The sequence below is a fragment of the Podarcis gaigeae genome (genome assembly GCF_964106915.1).
Source record: "Podarcis gaigeae genome assembly, chromosome: 14".
NCBI classification, from domain to species: domain Eukaryota; kingdom Metazoa; phylum Chordata; class Lepidosauria; order Squamata; family Lacertidae; genus Podarcis; species Podarcis gaigeae.
The window spans coordinates 31,078,605-31,095,636 of record NC_139690.1 but is presented as its reverse complement, the minus strand read 5'-3'; the positions used below and the strand labels follow the sequence as shown (position 1 = coordinate 31,095,636).

General features: G+C 45.6%; 2 protein-coding genes across 2 annotated transcripts in view; both read right to left on the bottom strand.

Annotated features, from left to right (window-relative positions):
• Positions 1-4,092, bottom strand: part of LOC310830989 (uncharacterized protein) — a 29,451-nt gene extending 25,359 nt beyond the window's left edge. Inside the window, exons 1-4 of the mRNA XM_083710937.1 lie at positions 3,781-4,092; positions 2,287-2,435; positions 1,012-1,135; positions 150-243 (exon numbers count right to left, since the gene is read on the bottom strand). Of these exons, the coding sequence (XP_083567063.1) occupies positions 150-243; positions 1,012-1,135; positions 2,287-2,383 (315 nt within the window). The 5' untranslated portion in view covers positions 2,384-2,435; positions 3,781-4,092. The remainder of the gene's footprint in view (positions 1-149; positions 244-1,011; positions 1,136-2,286; positions 2,436-3,780) is intronic.
• Positions 4,093-6,284: 2,192 nt separating this feature from the next.
• MSRB1 (methionine sulfoxide reductase B1) lies at positions 6,285-15,559 on the bottom strand. Its single transcript, XM_083711043.1, has 4 exons — positions 15,385-15,559; positions 11,355-11,497; positions 10,497-10,611; positions 6,285-10,391 (listed from the first exon to the last, which is right to left on the bottom strand). The coding sequence occupies exons 1-4, from the start codon at positions 15,437-15,439 to the stop codon at positions 10,363-10,365; spliced, it is 342 nt and encodes a 113-aa protein (XP_083567169.1). The 5' UTR covers positions 15,440-15,559; the 3' UTR covers positions 6,285-10,362.
• Positions 15,560-17,032: the final 1,473 nt, after the last annotated feature.

Below are 17,032 nucleotides of genomic sequence, written 5' to 3'. Positions count from 1 at the left end.
CCAGTTTCAGCAGCAAGGGGGCAGGATCCTGTGGGCACCAGGAAGGAGTCTGCAGGTACATCGGAACCTGTGGTGTCACCCAACCACTGTAGAGAGACAAAGGTCTCGCTGCAGAAATAGGAGTCCCGCATCCCAAAAGCCCTCCTTACCTCTGCAGCAACCTTATCACAAATGTAGCAGTAGCACTCGCTGCATGTCTCTGCGTTTCTCCCAAGGGGGCAAGATGTTTCACATTCCCCTTGCCTAAAAGCAGACAAGAAACAACTCCAAGTTGTGATAGCAGATCATAAAAGAGTTTCAATGCACTGCACATAACAACTTCTGTTATGTCCCTTGTTATAAAATGTCCCTATGAGATGGATGGGGAATCTTTTTTCAGGTCGAAGCCTGCATTTCCTCATGGCTTCTGGGGGCTGCGTGCCATTGGTAGCAGGGGCCATAGGCAAAAGTGACTCTTTGCAATAGATTCTGGCCCCACAAAAGTAAAAACAATTCTACACACACAATCACTCACCCACACTTCCAGTTAAGCAAGACCTTGAAACAGGCAAAAGCACTCAAGGAGAGCATGGAGAAGCGGGACTAAGAAAGGCCCGCGGGACTGGCCATGGGGCCATTTTCAGTTGAATTCTGCTCCATGGGCCAGAGATATATGGAGGACTACGTCTGGCCTCTGTGCTACAGGAGCTATTTGAAGGAGGGACATAATGTATGCTTGGGAGTCAAGAACTCTCAGTCTTCTGGACCAAGTGCAGGGACCTTTGAGCCTCCAGATGTTGCTAGACTACAATTCCCATCACCCCAGACAACTGGTCATACTTACTTAGGCCGACAGGATATGTTGTCCAGCAACTTTTGAAGCACCAAAAGTCCCCCATCCCCTCTTCTCGGCTGTAAATATTGCCACTAGATCTGTACCAATGCAACTGTGCTTAAGCACAATGTGCGTGTTTTTTCCCCAGTGGAAGGTGTGGAATTCCCTTTTGTTCTTCTCTGTGGCATGATACATACTCAAAGGGGTGGGTCGGGCAGTCGTATCTCGCATGGGGCATCACTTTTGCTCTCTTGCAGAAAGTAACTATCACCTCCTCATCCACAGCTTCTTCTGTATTCTCCCTTTTCAAGGGAATCTCTTCTGTAAAAGATAAAAATACTGAATACCATTTCACTGCAATTCTAGAAAGGCATTGTCCAGACCTCAGGCTTTAAAAGAAAAAGGAGAGCGCATTGAGAGTTAGGGCAAATTCATAAACCACATTTTGGTCAGTTATAAAACAGGCTGATCAAAAAAAAAAGACTGATTCATTCACTGGAAATAATATTAACAGTAGTAGTAGTGGTTGCAATATAATCTGTAGAAGCGCCATTGTTTTAAGACATCTTCATTTTGGTATTTAGCATAAAAATGTATAAATTACTTTCGTCTTCCAGATTGTTGTTTCTATGCTTTATCCTTTATTGTTTCTTTGGGTTGCTTGAATTTTTTTTTTTTTTTGTACATCAACAAAGAATGTCAGGACTAAATTTCAATAAGAATCACTTTATATTTAAAAGACATATTCCTTTGCAGCTGTTTAGCTTTTCACCAGCAGCCCCAATAGTAAAATAGCAACGATTCATTAACAAAGATCAGGTGACAAATATCAAATATGTAATCACTCTTAGACCTGTTATGATTGTTAGCTCTTATTACCTGTGTTCTTCTGAGGATCTGATTTTGTGCTTTTTATATAATTTGTACTTTCTCTAGTGGTTGGTAATAAATATTTGATTATTTGACAGTTAATTTTTGCAACAGCTAAGAGCTAGATGGTGCCCAAAATATTTCAGAAAACAACACAGACTTGTAGTTAGTTACCTACTTGCTTGGGGGATTTAAGAATCCTTTACAGGTACACTCCACTAGTCTACACTGACCCTACTTTCATAGTGTTTTATACAGCTTTGCAAATAAGACCACAAATGCTCCTGGTGTGTTTTGTTTCCCTTTTCAAGTTCTTGATGGTACAAAAAAAGAAAATTAACAATAAGGCAAAAATCACAAATTCTTTCTAAATAGTCCAAATCTTCCTGGCCTGCCACAAGCACCTAGATATGGGGCTTTTAGAAAACAGTTTGTTTTTTAAATGAACACTCACTTTCTTATTCTGTTTCCTTTTATCCCATGCACTGTACTCTATAGCAATACAAAGAACAAGGAGCCCACCCACAGTTCAAAAGGACAAAACGAGAAACTTTCCAGAGACTCTACTGAGAGAATTATATCTATATATAAAAAGCAGTTACCTGCATCATCAGCCAACAAAATACAACTCCCCAAGGAACTCTCAGCTTCATCTTCATCAATCCAGATGACACTCCCCTCTTCTTCCAGGGACTCCATGACTGTTGAAGGGTAACTCCCAAAGTGTGCAACTTGTCAAGGCTGGCAAAGGCTAGTAAGAGGGAAAGAGGGGGAAAGAGGGCATTTGCCACTAATGCCTCTACAATTAAAACGACCTGCCCATTTTTAACCAGCTTCAATCTGCTTTGCATGCAGAAACTTCCATGTTCAGTGCTTTGCATCACCAGGAAGGGTTGGGTGGATGGGACTCCTGCCTAAAACCCTGGAGAGCCATCGCTAGTCAGTGTAGACAATATTGAACTAGATGGACAAATGGTCCAGCTCAGTATAAGGCAGTGCACTTCCTATGTTCCTAACATGCATGGGGGGAAATGGAAACTCAGGGAAGGCATGACTTCACCAACATTTTTTTTAATAATCCTTTTTATTGAGCTTTACATTGCACATTTAAATTCAAACATTAAAGATCATCACCATCATTTATTATTGTATTTTATGAATTATTGTATTTTAAAATTTTGCTGGAAGCCTCCCAGAGTGGCAGGGCTGGGGAAACCCAGCCAGATGGGCGGTGTATAAATACAGTGGTACCTCTGGATGCGAACGGGATCCGTTCCAGAGCCCCGTTCGCATCCAGAGCAGAACGCAACCTGCGTCTGCACGGATCGTAATTCGCCACTTCTGCACATACACATGTCATCATTTTGAGCGTCTGCGCATGCGTGAGTGGCGAAACCCAGAAGTAACGAGTTCCGTTACTTCCGGGTCGCTGCAGATCACAACCCGAAAACACTCAACCTGAAGCAACTTCAACCTGAGATTTGACTGTAATAAATAAATTTTATTTTTTATTACTATTATTATTATTATTATATACTTAGGATTCCCTGAATCCTTAGAGTCCCCTCCACCCTTGCATGGTTACCATTTTCAATCTTTTTCAACTCCGTCACATATTTTCTCTATTTTTTTAAAATAATCCATTTTCACCTTAGTTTTTAGTATATTACAAGCGTTGCTGACTTCACCAACAATTAAAGTGACCCCAAACTTTACACTGGAGCGCCCCCACCCAACTTTGCCATGATGCAACTGCCCCCAACCCTTCACCCCAGCCGTTTTCGCGCCTCGATCACCACCCGACGAAAGCCCCCGCCTTGTCGTGCTCCCAAGCCTCTTCCCCCTCACCTTATGCCTCGAACTCTGACTCGGCAGCACCCCAAACCCCCGTGAAGCAATTCAGTCTCATCAAACACGCGCACACCACATTTCGCTGCTGTTCCGCAAACTAGGTGAGTCTTCAACTCCCTCCCATTAGCTTATTCCTTCCTATTGCCACCCCCTTTCTGCACATCCCAAAAACTACCGCAGGCCGGGCTAGAACTGCAAGACAAACAAGCCACCAACACACAGCAACAATCCTCACTCTCGCCCACCTGCAGCCGCCTCCGCCCGCTTCGATTCCCGCGCCCAGCTTTTCAATTGGCGTCACTTCCGGCCCACCCAGCGACAACCTCCGTCTCCAGGATTTAAGCCTGGGAAAGACACACAGAGATAAGAATTGTAGAGCGGTACATCTCGCCACTTTGAGAGGGTGTTTCCGGGTGTGTTTTAGGAATCCTTGGATGCTGCGGGGCAAAGGGCCGGAGATTGGCAGAAGGCGGAGTTTCCTTTGGAAATAGATGCGGGCGTTGAGAATTTTAGTTGAGCAGTCTGTGGGTTGGGCGGCAGAGGAGGGCACTCGTAAGCAAAAAAAAGGCTGCAGCCAAAAGAGGATTTTATGCCTTTCTTTCTAAACGCACACAGAGGAGGGGAGATAGTTTTTTTAATTAAGTTTGTTTAGTTAAGAATTCTGGCCAGTGGTGGTGTTCATTTTTAACTGAAAGTAAATATCTTACAGTGTAAGGCTATACATGTCTACTCAGTAGTAAGCCTCTTTGCATTCAGTGGGGCTTAAAACGTAAAGGTAAAGGGACCCCTGACCATTAGATCCAGTCGTGACCAACTCTGGGGTTGCGGCACTCATCTTGCTTTACAGGCCAAGGGAGCCTGCGTACAGCTTCCGGGTCATGTGGCCAGCATGACTAAGCCGCTTCTGGCGAACCAGAGCAGCGCACGGAAACACCATTTACCTTCCCGTCAGAGTGGTACCTATTTATCTACTTGCACTTTGACGTGCTTTCAGTGGGGCTACACCCAGGTAAATCCAATTCCTACTTCTGAGTGGACATGAATAGGATAGCTTTCTGATGGGAAGAGCCGTTCGACAGAAGATGGTGGATTCTCCTTTGGAGGTTTTTAAACAGGCTGGATGACCGTCAGGGATTCTTGAACTGTGATTGCTGCAATTCATGGGGCTGGCCTAGACATAGCTGTCAACTTTCCCCTTTTTTTAAGAGAAATTCCCATATTCCTAATAGGATTCCTCGCAACAAAAGGCAAAAGTTGACATCTATGGTCCTAGATGACCCTTGGGGTCCCTTTCAGCTCAGTGATTCTGTGATTATCCTCTAAGTGCAGCATCTCTAGTTGCAGATGGGAGAAAAGCAGCAGCCTTTAGATTAGATATGCCATGTGTACACAAAACTGAGCTGTAAAAACCAACTGGTGTACACTCACTTAACATAAGCACTTGTACCTGTAGAGATAGTGTAATGATAGAGCCTGTAATTTGCTGACACTCACTTAATGTTAAGGATTTGTATGTTTGTGGACTGATCTTGGAGTTCCATGACCTGGTAGTTTTTTAGGCCTTGAGGTTCAGTTCTAGAAGAGATTGCTAGAAATAAAGCCTGTTTTATAAAACTACTCATTATTGATGTCTGTTGTTGGATACAGAAACATTACAGACAGTTTTTACCCATGTTTTAGTTTGTACCTGTGAAGTGGTCCATGATTTAGAGCACTGAAGGCAGATTGACAGTATATGGATTAGCAGACATTCAAAAAGGAGCACTATAGTAGTCATGGGAAACTTCACTACAGTACTCCAATATTTGTTGGGACTAAAACTCTGCCAAGAATGTAAGGTCCAACAAATTCCTCAATTGCCTCATTGACAATTTCATTTCCAATTGTTATAAGAATTCTAAGGCATCATGAATAAAATGAACTTTCATAAGTGCAGAAGCTAAACACACAAACATAAGTGCATAAACCACATGTCTGAAATAGCAGAGGAGAGCAATCCTGAAGCCATCTTAATGACCCCAAATATTTCCTCTGCAGAAGGAAATAGCTTGGAAAAACCTTTCCCAGTAGTTCTTTTCACTTGCAAATCCTTAAAATCCTGTCTTAAGGGCATGTCTTATGTGTGAATTGGGTAGGCCTTTGACCTGGATTCAAGAACTAAGGTATTTACCATCTCAAAAGAATAGTCCAGGCTGACCAGGAAATGCAGTCATATAAACATTATCAGAAGTTAAACACAGAAAACAATGAACACTCATGAACGCCATAAAAGATTCAATCAAGTGTAGTTTTACTTGGACAGGTTATAAAAGCATAATTGGTAGCAAATTCCATAAGCTGTGGAAAGGCATACTTAAGAGTCCAACAAGAGTTCAAGCCTCTCTTTCTGCAGCAGGTGACCAGCAAGAGAAAAAACAAGTTACACGGAACACCGGTGGTGGTCTTCTTCCTGTAGAAACTGCAAATGTCCAAAGAGCAGTTCCCACAGAAAGTATCATTGCATATCTGCATAGTCAAAACAACCTCAGCTTTCTGCCGCTTCTTGAATATTCTTGATTCTTCTTCTGTTTCTGGAATGAATGAATCTTACAGAGAGAGAGAGAGAATCCAACAGATCCCTACCCCTCAAATGACCCAGACTCTTTTGCTCCAATACAAGGTGTGGCAAGCCTTTCCCACTCTGCCACAGCCTTTCAACTACTTAAGCAAATTTCACTTATCATAACACAAAATTGAACAAAACACATTCTTGTCTCCAAGAAAAATATTTTTATTAACATCATCTAATCGATATTTATACAGGTGAACAGCAGCATAGCCAAGTTGCTAAGCTGGAACATTACATTCAGAGTTGATTTTTAAAAAATCACTAATACACCCTCTTGTGTCTCCCAGCTGAGGCAAAACAGGCACAGAAGATTTGATCAAGTGCTCTCAGAGGGCAGATTACCCAATAATACTGCTACTTTTGAGTATGAGTGTGCATGTGCGTACGCACACACACAGAGAGAAGGTCATTCCCTGCAAATATTCACGGAGCTCCGCATGAAACTTTGTCTTCTTGGACTTTTATTTTGATACCACTGAAGTGGAAAGCTTCGCTTCTACAGTACAGCTTGCGTAACCGTCTTGAAAACATACAGGGTGTGATTCTGTACCTGAGGCTCATAAGACCAAGCTGAAGGCAGACATCAGGTGGTTCTTTTCAGAGAGTTGAGGAACACTTCCAATAAACAGCAGGTGATTGTGATCTTTGTGCTGATCACAGATGCAAGTTGAATGCAGTGTCCACACAGACTCATTGTCACCAAAATGCTATCCCTTAATTTCCCCCCAACAATTTTACTGTTTCTGTTGTACTGCTTGTTTTCTTTTTTACTTAGTTGGATTTTCCACAGAAAGAGTAAATCTGGATTGAATGGGGGGAGGGGGGGAATATGAGATGCATTTTAATGAGATTGTGTTGGTACCTTGCAAAACTTGTGTGCGTTCCAAACTGCTGTGTGGAAATACTTGAGGTTTGAGAGGTCACTGTTCCCAGTATGTACATTCAGCCCACTTTTGCCTCAGCTAAAACAACCTTTGCCACTTCCCTCCATAAACCTCTTACGCCATTTCAGAAACCAGGAAAAGCTTCTCCACTGTGGAGTGTGCAAAATGGTTCTAAGGGTACATCCAGGTGATGAATTGTCACACTCCCAGTTTGACCATGATTTGCAAAGCACATGAAGCATTTGCTCGACAGATCGCCTCATAAAGCAGACCCCCGTTATGCTACATCAAGACACAATGGACCACCTGTCTCAGCTTTGGATGTAGGCAAGCAGGGAACCATCATTAGGCCAAGCAACCAGTGCAAATATGGATGAGTGCCATCCTGCTTGAACTGCATGTCCAGCAGCAGCACAACTCCCTATTCATGTTAACAACAGAAGATTAAGCAGAAACCAACTGATACTAATACAAATGGCGCCATATACCATCTAAACTGTCCTGTCACTGTTTCCCTAAAGCAAACCTTGGGATTTCTCCAGCTGTTTTTAGACTACAACCCCCATCAGCTAGCAGGACCAGTGGTCAGGGATGATGGGAATTGTAGTCCAAAAACATATGGAGACCCAAGTTTGGGAAGCACTGGTCTACACTCTCGTTTACTCACTTTGAGCTCTTTTTAAAAAATCCTCTTTGTCCGACTCTAACCTAAGTCTGTAGATGTGGTCTGAAGTCAGGGGTGAGGAGGGAGTGGCCCTCCAGATACTGCTGAACTTCAGCTTCTACCATCACTGACCATTCGCCATGCTGGCTGGGGATGATGGGAGCTGGAACACAGCAGCTTCAGGAGGGCCACAGGTCCCCCATCCTTGCCTTGGATGGACATTCATAGTTTCTGTTTCCAGCTGAATAGCCAATCAAAGAGGTGCAAGTTTTGCAAGTCCTCCTTCCCAGTGCAGGAAGGAAACTTGTTGTTGTGATACAAGGCAAAGAGGAAGAAGGAAATGTGCTGATTCAGATGAATCTTATGCATTAGCCCTTGGAGCACTGAGAGGTAATCTCGGTTTCTAATGTTTGTTTCTAAAGCCTGAGTGATATGCAGTGTTAGGCAAGAGGCTTCATTCTGACTTCTGGAGCACCCAGAGAAATTCAGATGTCAAGGCATAAAAATTGTTTGTATGTTTACAACAAACAAGGGCTTCGAAAGAGCAAGGAACGTATTAGCTTCGTATTTCCAAACTGGAGGTGTTCTTAGGTCTCGCCTGAAATGCAATTCAGGGACTGCAGATTACCTCTTGCATTTAGACTGCACCACCAAAAATTTGGACAAATCCATCCATCACTTCAAAAATGAAGCACTTGGAAATATGACTCCTTAGCCCTTCTGTGACCTTTGCTTATAACAAACATACAAAATCTTAGCGCAACAGCAAAGATGCAAACTGGTGTCAGAATGATGCTCAATTGATCTGTTTCTCTGCTAGAGAGAGAATCACTTCTATTATATGCAAAAATTAGATGACAACTAGGTTGCCAGCTTCCGTTTCCTGAGAGAGCTCTTGTGCCTTTAGCACAGGGGTGGGAACACTGTGGCCCTCCCGATTTTGCTCTCATTTTCCCTGACCACTGGCCATGCTGGCTGGGGCTGATTCCCAGCAAATCTTGAGGACCACGTTCCCCTCACCTGCTTTAACAGTGACTGCAAAGAGGTAAATTTAGCAGGCGAAACTTTTGTGGCCATGAAAATAACTGGGGTGTGGGGGGTTGAGTTTAATGGCAGCATTAAAAGCACAAGGACCCTGCCTGGGGAGGAAATATTGGGAATCCAATATTAATTACCTGGAGCATTTTCTGGGTAGCTCAGAAAAACCATCCTCACCCCTGCTCTCCAAGACGGGTTTACATGGGGCAATTCATATAATGACACCACACCAGAAAATGCCCCAAAGCAATGTGGGGCAGGGCACAACCCAAAGCTAAACTATTGTTTCAGATGCCACAAAGACTTACGTCTGAAGAGGCCAGGAAATGGTAGAGTTTGATCCAAGGGAAGGGCAAGAATGGACACATGACAGTGTGAGGACATTTGTGAGGATGTGGTCACAGTGACACAATCACGGACGCAGCCCTAGCAGTTCCATGGGGGATAAACAAAGCAGCATTGTGATGCTGAAAGGTTTGCTCCAGGAGACCATGTCCTAGGTCCAAATTCTCCAACCTTGGATTCTGAGGTAGTGTTGGACTACAACTCTCATCATCCCCAGCCACCTTAACAAATGGTCAATGATGGGAGTTGTAGTGCTGCTGCAGCTGAGGACCCAAGGTTGAAGAAGGCTGTCATACTGGAAAACACAGCTACTGAACTGTAGTTGCTGTTTCAAAAGATCCTGGGCTGTTGGATAACTGTTTACATTAAGGGTGGGGAAGCTCAGGCCCCCCCCATTTCCTCCACCAGGTCAGTTTGGCTAAAGGATGCTTACTTGCCCGACACTTGGCGCCATATACCACGTCAGGTGTGAGGCAGGTAAAGTCGCAGCTAGGCCAAATAGGGCTTTGTAAGGCCCTTTGGAACCCTGGCTATGAGCTGTTACAACTTGACATTCACAACAGCCTGTAGGAGGGGTTAGGAACTGGAGGCCATTAAGCCAAACCTGGGCTTCTAGAATCCCCTGCAGTGAAGTCAAAACAGCAGCTGTGGCAACAGAACTTGCCAGCAGGCTGCTTGGGGGATATGGAGGCTTCTACCACCACTCTTTACTCCCATATCAAAATGGTGGGGTTTTTTTAGGAGGGTCATAGCTACCCTGGGGTTTGTAGCATCTGAAATGCACCTTGGATCCAACGCTAGTTTGGGCAGAGTAAATTTGGATTGATATGATCAGAGTCCTGCTCAAAATCACGCCATCTTCTGGGGCAACTCATTCCAGAGCCAGACAAGCACTCTGCTTCTGAGTGGAGGAAAAACCCAGACTTTGGTAGGGGGTCACAGGTGGAAGGTGGTCACACCTGAGCAAAAAGAAGAAGAAGAGGAGAAGAAAAGCATCTGGGTGAAGGGAAGAACATTCCAAACTAGACTCGATCCAAGATACAGGTTGAAATGGAAGGCCTCAAAGCAGGAGGTAGCAAATGAAGAGGGTATCAATCAGAAATAAAAGCCAGAAGAAAAGAGTCTTCATTTCTCTCTTCGTATTTGCCAGCATCCATCCTGCCAGTCCAAAGGTAAAAGATTCCCAGCCGACAGAGAAGGGTTGTGCTCAACAGCTCCTAGATGGTTGGTGTGGAGTTGGATTGGTCAGCTAGAAGCAGCATCTGATTGGCTGGGTGTTCCAGCCTATTTACTCCCTCAGGTCCTTGTCCTTCTTGTCTAGAAAACACAGAAAGAGAAATTTGGATCCAACAGCTGCCATTTCAAAAGGGCTTTTTGTCAATGGGCAAAGTTGCAAATAGATGCACAGTTAATTAAGCTCACCTTTAGGGATGAACTTGAGAGAGCTGCTAAATATTCAGAAGCGAGACTGACCCCTTTTGGGGCCGTCGTTGATGAACTCGTGGCCCAGACCGTTGCCGCACTTGCCACATGAGACCTAGAAGGGAAGGATATGAAGCAAAGGGAATAAAGAGACAAAACTCCAGAGCCCTCAGCACTCCCTTGTGCATGGCTGCTTGCACACTAGGGTCTTAGCACTGCTTTTCCACAACCGGTTGAAAGCAGAATTAGAATGGCGGTCACACATGTGACTTAACAGAGCACATTATTTACCTAGCACTGACCATCCCCATAGTGAAGACCCTTCTCTAACATTCACCAAGAAGTTTCTCTCAGCACAGCCCCCTTGCAACTTTAATTAGAAGCTTCCTTGGTGTCTTCTGCCCCTAACATCTTTCTGGGTAGTGCTACATAGTATCCCTCATGAATAGTTTCTTAACCAATTAGTTCCTGTTTGCTTTTAAAATGTGTTTGTTTTTAAAACTGTAAAATGGTTGTCGCAAGGAAACTTCTGATTACCGATAAATGCACAGTAGTCCTCCAATGCCTCAACCGTGCTTTGCCAGTTCACTTTGGTCAGGCTGTTGCTGCAACTGATATTTTTGGTTTGGGGGTGGGGTGGGGGGTTTGGAGGAGGCAGTGCCATAGATCAGGTATAAAAGAAGATGGCAGGACAAAACAAACCTACGAGAATGCAACGGACTGACAACAGTGTTGGCTGAATTCTCTGGAAGACGTTGAGGAACACTTCTCTCTTAGGCACTGAAAGCAGATTGAAGGGCTGGACCCTTGCTCACCTTGGGCTCCATTTCAACCCAGCAACAGTTCCTCAGTACTCACCTTGAAGGCTCCCGGCCGTTCTAAGTACTTGGAGATGCTATCTTCGTGGAGAGTTTCGGTGAAAGCCGGCCATGGAGATGAGTGAGCATACTTGGACCTGCTCGAGAACAGCTCATAGCCACATTTGGAGCAAGCATATATACCTGTGCACAAAGATGGGAACAGGAAGAAGAAGGGAATGAGGTCCCTGGAAGATATACATTCAAACTGGTCGTGGTTTATCTGCTGAACAAAGCCATACCCAAGTTGACTCGAAGCAAGAGTGCTTACAGAAGCTGCACTCATCTCAATGCAGCATCCAGTAAACTATGCAAGCATCTCTACATGCCAAACCCCTTCCCCTCCTGCTTGAAATAGGATCAGGGTATTGGTCACTTATGGGGCAGAGATGCTTTCTCCCCTCAATGCTGCCTTCATAGGCAATCAAACCTGTGGGAAGGGCAACAGCTGAGTGGTCCCAGGTTCAATCCTCAATGGCACCTGCAGGTAGAACTGGGAATGTCCCCTGCCTAAAAGGAGAGCCACTTTCAGTCAGTGTCAACAGTACTGTGTTGGAAGGACTACTGTGTCTGTCTCAGTGTAAGACCGCTTCCTGCATCCCTAGGAGTTACCTCAACCCCAATTCTCTGTGTTCATCATAATGCATCAGAGGTAATTACCAGAGCTCCACAGAGAATTGCTCTTCTAGAATTAAGACTTAATGTTATGGCCTCTGTCTTTTCCAGATGGCTGGTGTAAGAAATTACCTTTGAAACAGCTTTTCTGTATGTTTTGTAAAATGGCTATAATACGACATTGTTCACTACCTTACCCTGTGTCCTGTATCGTAAAGATCCCCATGGAAAATATATGTCTGAGCATAACCACCAGAGGCATTTTATGACACCAGTGCATTTGTGTGCTTTTGGCTATTAGACAAGGAAAATTATGTTACACTGCACGTCTCCTAATTGGAGCCAGGAAATTGAGCCCAATTTGTGCCTCAACTCTGGATGCCTTTTAATATTTTGTCATGGCTTACAGCTAAACCAATCATTTTTTATTTTTTTTTACTGTATTGTACTATTCTCTGTGTTAATGAATAGACATTATCCACTTCTGTGCCAATTCCATCTTTACAACTGCTGACACTGAATAAACCTCTTTCACAACTCAGCAGGCACTGGAAGGGTGGCAAGATGTGATTCTATTAGGCTTGCAAATAGCAACTCACCTACAGGCCTGGAGCAAGTGAGAATTGCTTAGAACACAAGAAGAGTCTGATGGATGAGGCCAATGGTCCATTAAGTCCAGCATCCTGTTCTCACAGTGGCCAACCACATGCCTGTGGGGAAACCCTCAAACCGAATCTGAGCACAAGAGCCCTCTGCCCTCCTGTGGTTTCCAGCAACTGAGATTCCAAAGTACGTATACTGTCTCTGACTGTAGAGGCAGAGCATAGCTATCATGGTTAGTAGCCACTGATAGCTCTCTCCTCCATAAATTTGTCCAATCCTCTTTGGAAGCAAGTTCCATAGTTTAAATATATGCTGTGTAAATAAGGACTTCCTTTTCTCCATCCTGAATCTTCCAGCATCCACTTTCATTGGATTTCTCCCGCTTGGACTACTGCAATGCACACTCTATGTGGGGGAAACTACAACTAATTCAGAATGCGGCAGCTAGACTGGTGACTGGGAGCGGCCGCCCAGACCTCATAACACCAGTCTTGAAAGACTTACATTGGCTCCCAGTACATTTCCGAGCACAGTTCAAAGTGTTGGTGCTGACCTATAAAGCCCTAAGCAGCCTCAGTCCAGTATATTTGAAGGAGCGTCTCCACCCCCATCATTCTGCCCGTTAACTGAGGTCCAGTGCTGAGGGCCTTCTGGCGGTTCCCTTACTGCGAGAAGCCAAGTTACAGGGAACCAGGCAGAGGGCCTTCTCGGTAGTGGCACCCGCCCTGTGGAACGTCCTCCCATCAGATGTCAAAGAGAACAACAACCACCAGACTTTTAGAAGACATCTGAAGGTATTTAAATATTTTGTTGGAAGCCACCCAGAGTGGCTGGGGAAGCTCAGCCAGATGGGCAGGGTATAAATTAAAATTAAAATTTCCACAAGTTCTAGACTTTCGCTTTCTCTATGCCTTGCATAATTTTATAAACTCCCTATCATGCACCTCTTACTCACTTTTTCTCCAAACTAAAAAGTCCAAAATGCTGTAACGTTTCCTCATTAGAGAGTCGCTCTGTCCCCTTGATTATTTTGGTTGCCCTTTTCTGAACATTTTCCCTAAGTTTCCTATTTTTGCTGCACTGTAGTGCCAATAGATGACAATAATGCAATCACAAAAGGGAAGCCTTGCAGAACAGCCAATCAAGCAGAATAAATCTACCACTAATGCAAGATTATTGTGTCCATTACACGTCACACAAAACACCGAACATAAAACACCAGTCCAGAAGGGTCCCTAAATTGTAAGACAGCTAATTATTATTTTCATGGGCCAGTAAACTTCTGTCGGCTGGCTTGTGTGATCCACCAGACCTGATTGCATTGGGCAATGGAGGAGAAATTAATCCCTTTCACAGGATGCTTTTGAAACCACAGCAATAAGTTTCATCACTGTGCCAGTTTTATTCTTGAAGTGAATGGGGAAGCAAAATGTGACCCTGAAAAACGGTAAAAGTGTTTGCTGCAATGGTGGTCCCAGAGACAATTTTCTCTGTGGTAGCAGCCCCCAATTTGCGGGACTCTCTTCCTACAGAGGTATATCTAAGAAAGTCACTGTATGACTTTCGCCATACGCAGAACATACACCTCTTTTTGCTTCGGCCTTTGACAGCTAAGGGCTTCTGTTTTGAGGAACTCACCCCTTTTGCACAATTTACGCACTACCGTTCCATTTGGAACGATTTTATTTTCATTCATTTATTTGCATTTATATCCCACCTTTTTCTCCAGGGAGCTCCAAAGTGGTGTACATGGTTCTCCCTGTCCTCATTTAATCCTCACAATAACCCTGTGAGGTACCGGTAGGTTAGGCTGAGAAGTCGTGACTGGCCAAGATCACACATAGTGAGAGAGCTCCATGGCAGAGTGGGGATTCGAACCCTGGTCTCCCAGGTCTTAGCCGGACACTCTAACCACACTGTCACTCATTTCATTTTATCCTCATAATATTATCATCTGTTTTTATAACTGTATATTTTATTCTTTTAAACCACCCTGGGACCTTATTGGGAAAGGTTAGTAAGAAATCTTATAAATAATTTTAAGACAATAGAATTAATTGATTAGCCCCATCATAACCCCAACAGGTACCAAGTACTGTTTATTTTCTAAACCACCCTGATATCTTTGGATGAAGGGTGGTACTGTATATAAATTTTAACAACAACAAAAACAGTCCCTTTTCTCACTCTGATGCTGTGCCTTCTATCTACTTTCTGGGAGTATAAATCTCCATAAATAACAGGCAGGGCGCTTAAGATTCTTCTCAGTTTGTGCTCATACAAGCATTTTTCTTTGTACTATATTGGGAGCCAGCTGAGTCTGTGCCCCCAACAATCTACCCTCTTTAGAGAGAGGGGGTGCATAACCCCCTATAAATCACGGGGAAAACCAGCTTTCTCCAAGTTAGTTGTCCCACCCAGATGTTCTATGAATATGTGACCAAACGAAAACACAACTGAAGGATGGGGTGTCCCTTTGAGACAGGTATTTCCAACCTGGTGCCCTCCGGGGGCTGAAGGGAGTTGTAGTCCAACCGTATCTGGAAGGCGCAAGGTTGGCGAAGACTGATGTAAGAAGACCACCATGACCAGAGTTTTATTGACTGCGCCGCTACCCCAAAGATTGCAATCCCCGCGCCGGGTGGCCTATATCGTGGATCCTCCCGATCCATCCACCCACCGATCCGGGGACGTGGAGGGGAAATCAGTTCCCCGCTTGCCGCGGGTAGTGAATGGGGTGGAGATTCTGCGTACTAGATTCAGCCCCGCGCCGGGTGGATTCGATCCTTCCCCGTGGGATTATTTCCCCTTACCGGGTTCGAAGTGATCCTGATAGATCTCGCCTCCTCTAAAGACGCAGAAGGACATGGCAGCGATCGCTCTCTCCCGGCCCCTGACGCCGCTCCGGCCGCTTCCCGGTTATATAAGCGGCCGCCCTCCGCCCCTCCTCCTCCTGGCTCTCTGTGCTCCGTCGCCTGCAGTTCCAGCGGGAGCGGCGCCAGGGGGCGCTGCCGGGCAACACTCCGCCGCCCGCGGAAGCCGAGCGCGCAACGTTAGCCCACGCACGGAGAGGCACGGAGGGGGGAGAAGGGGCGCTCAGAGGAATCCCGGAAGAGCTGGATCAGGCCCAGATCAGGCTTAACTGCCTCACTGGAGCAAGTCAAAACGGGCCTCTTTAGTTCCGGTTTCCGTTCCTCCTAGTGGCCGACCAGATGCAGGGGGCAGTTGTGTCCTTTTGTGGGGGGTGGCGCCCAGGGCCCCAGTCATCAGAAGGAGTAGGAGCCCCTTCAAACACACACACACACACACACACACACACACACACACACACACACACACACACAGAAACAGGGCTGGCAGTGACACATTTTGAAGGAAGGATGTGATCTGTAGTGGGACCACCACTTTCAAAGCCCTGCTGGCTCACACTGATGGGAGAGTAGAGATGGGCATGGAGAGATTTCTCTCTCTCTCTCTCTCTCTGTAAGGGGCAGCCCCAGACATTTTTTGGAGGTGGAGCCTTAAAGGTAAAGGGACCTTTCACCATTAGGTCCAGTCGCAGACGACTCTGGGGTTGCGGCGCTCATCTCGCTTTATTGGCCGAGGGCGTACAGCTTCCGGGTCATGTGGCCAGCATGACTAAGCCGCTTCTGGTGAACCAGAGCAGCACACAGAAACACCGTTTACCTTCCTGCCGGAGCGGTACCTATTTATCTACTTGCACTTTGACGTGCTTTCGAACTGCTAGGTTGGCAGGAGCAGGGACCGAGCAACGGGAGCTCACCTCATCACGGGGATTCGAACCGCCGACCTTCTGATTGGCAAGACCTATGCTCTGTGGTTTAGACCACAGTTCCTTACCATTTCCCTAAAGCAAGGTGAGAAGCTTAAGGCCCCCAGGGACTCTCCATCTGGCCCCCAGGACTCTCCCCAGTTATATCCTGCTTAACACAAGGTTTGTGTTTGGCTACATAGTGTAGGACACTCTGGAACTTGCCCCTGCAGAAGAGGGGACGCGGGTGGCGCTGTGGGTAAAACCTCAGTGCCTAGGACTTGCCAATCGTATGGTCAGCGGTTCGAATCCCCGCGGCAGGGTGAGCTCCCGTCTTTCGGTCCCAGCTCCTGCCCACCTAGTAGTTCAAAAGCACACTTAAGTGCAAGTAGATAAATAGGTACCGCTTTATAGCGGGAAGGTAAACGGCATTTCCGTGTGCTGCGTTGGTGCTGGCTCGCCAGAGCAGCTTCGTCATGCTGGCCACGTGACCCGGAAGTGTCTCCGGACAGCGCTGGCCCTCAGCCTCTTAAGCGAGATGGGTGTGCAACCCCAGAGTCGGACACGACTGGCCCGTACGGGCTGGGGTACCTTTACCTTTACATAGTGTAGGAAACTATGGAACTTGCCCTCGCAGAAGAGAGTGAAGGTCTCGAATGGTTTTAAAATACTGTAGGAAGTTATTGATG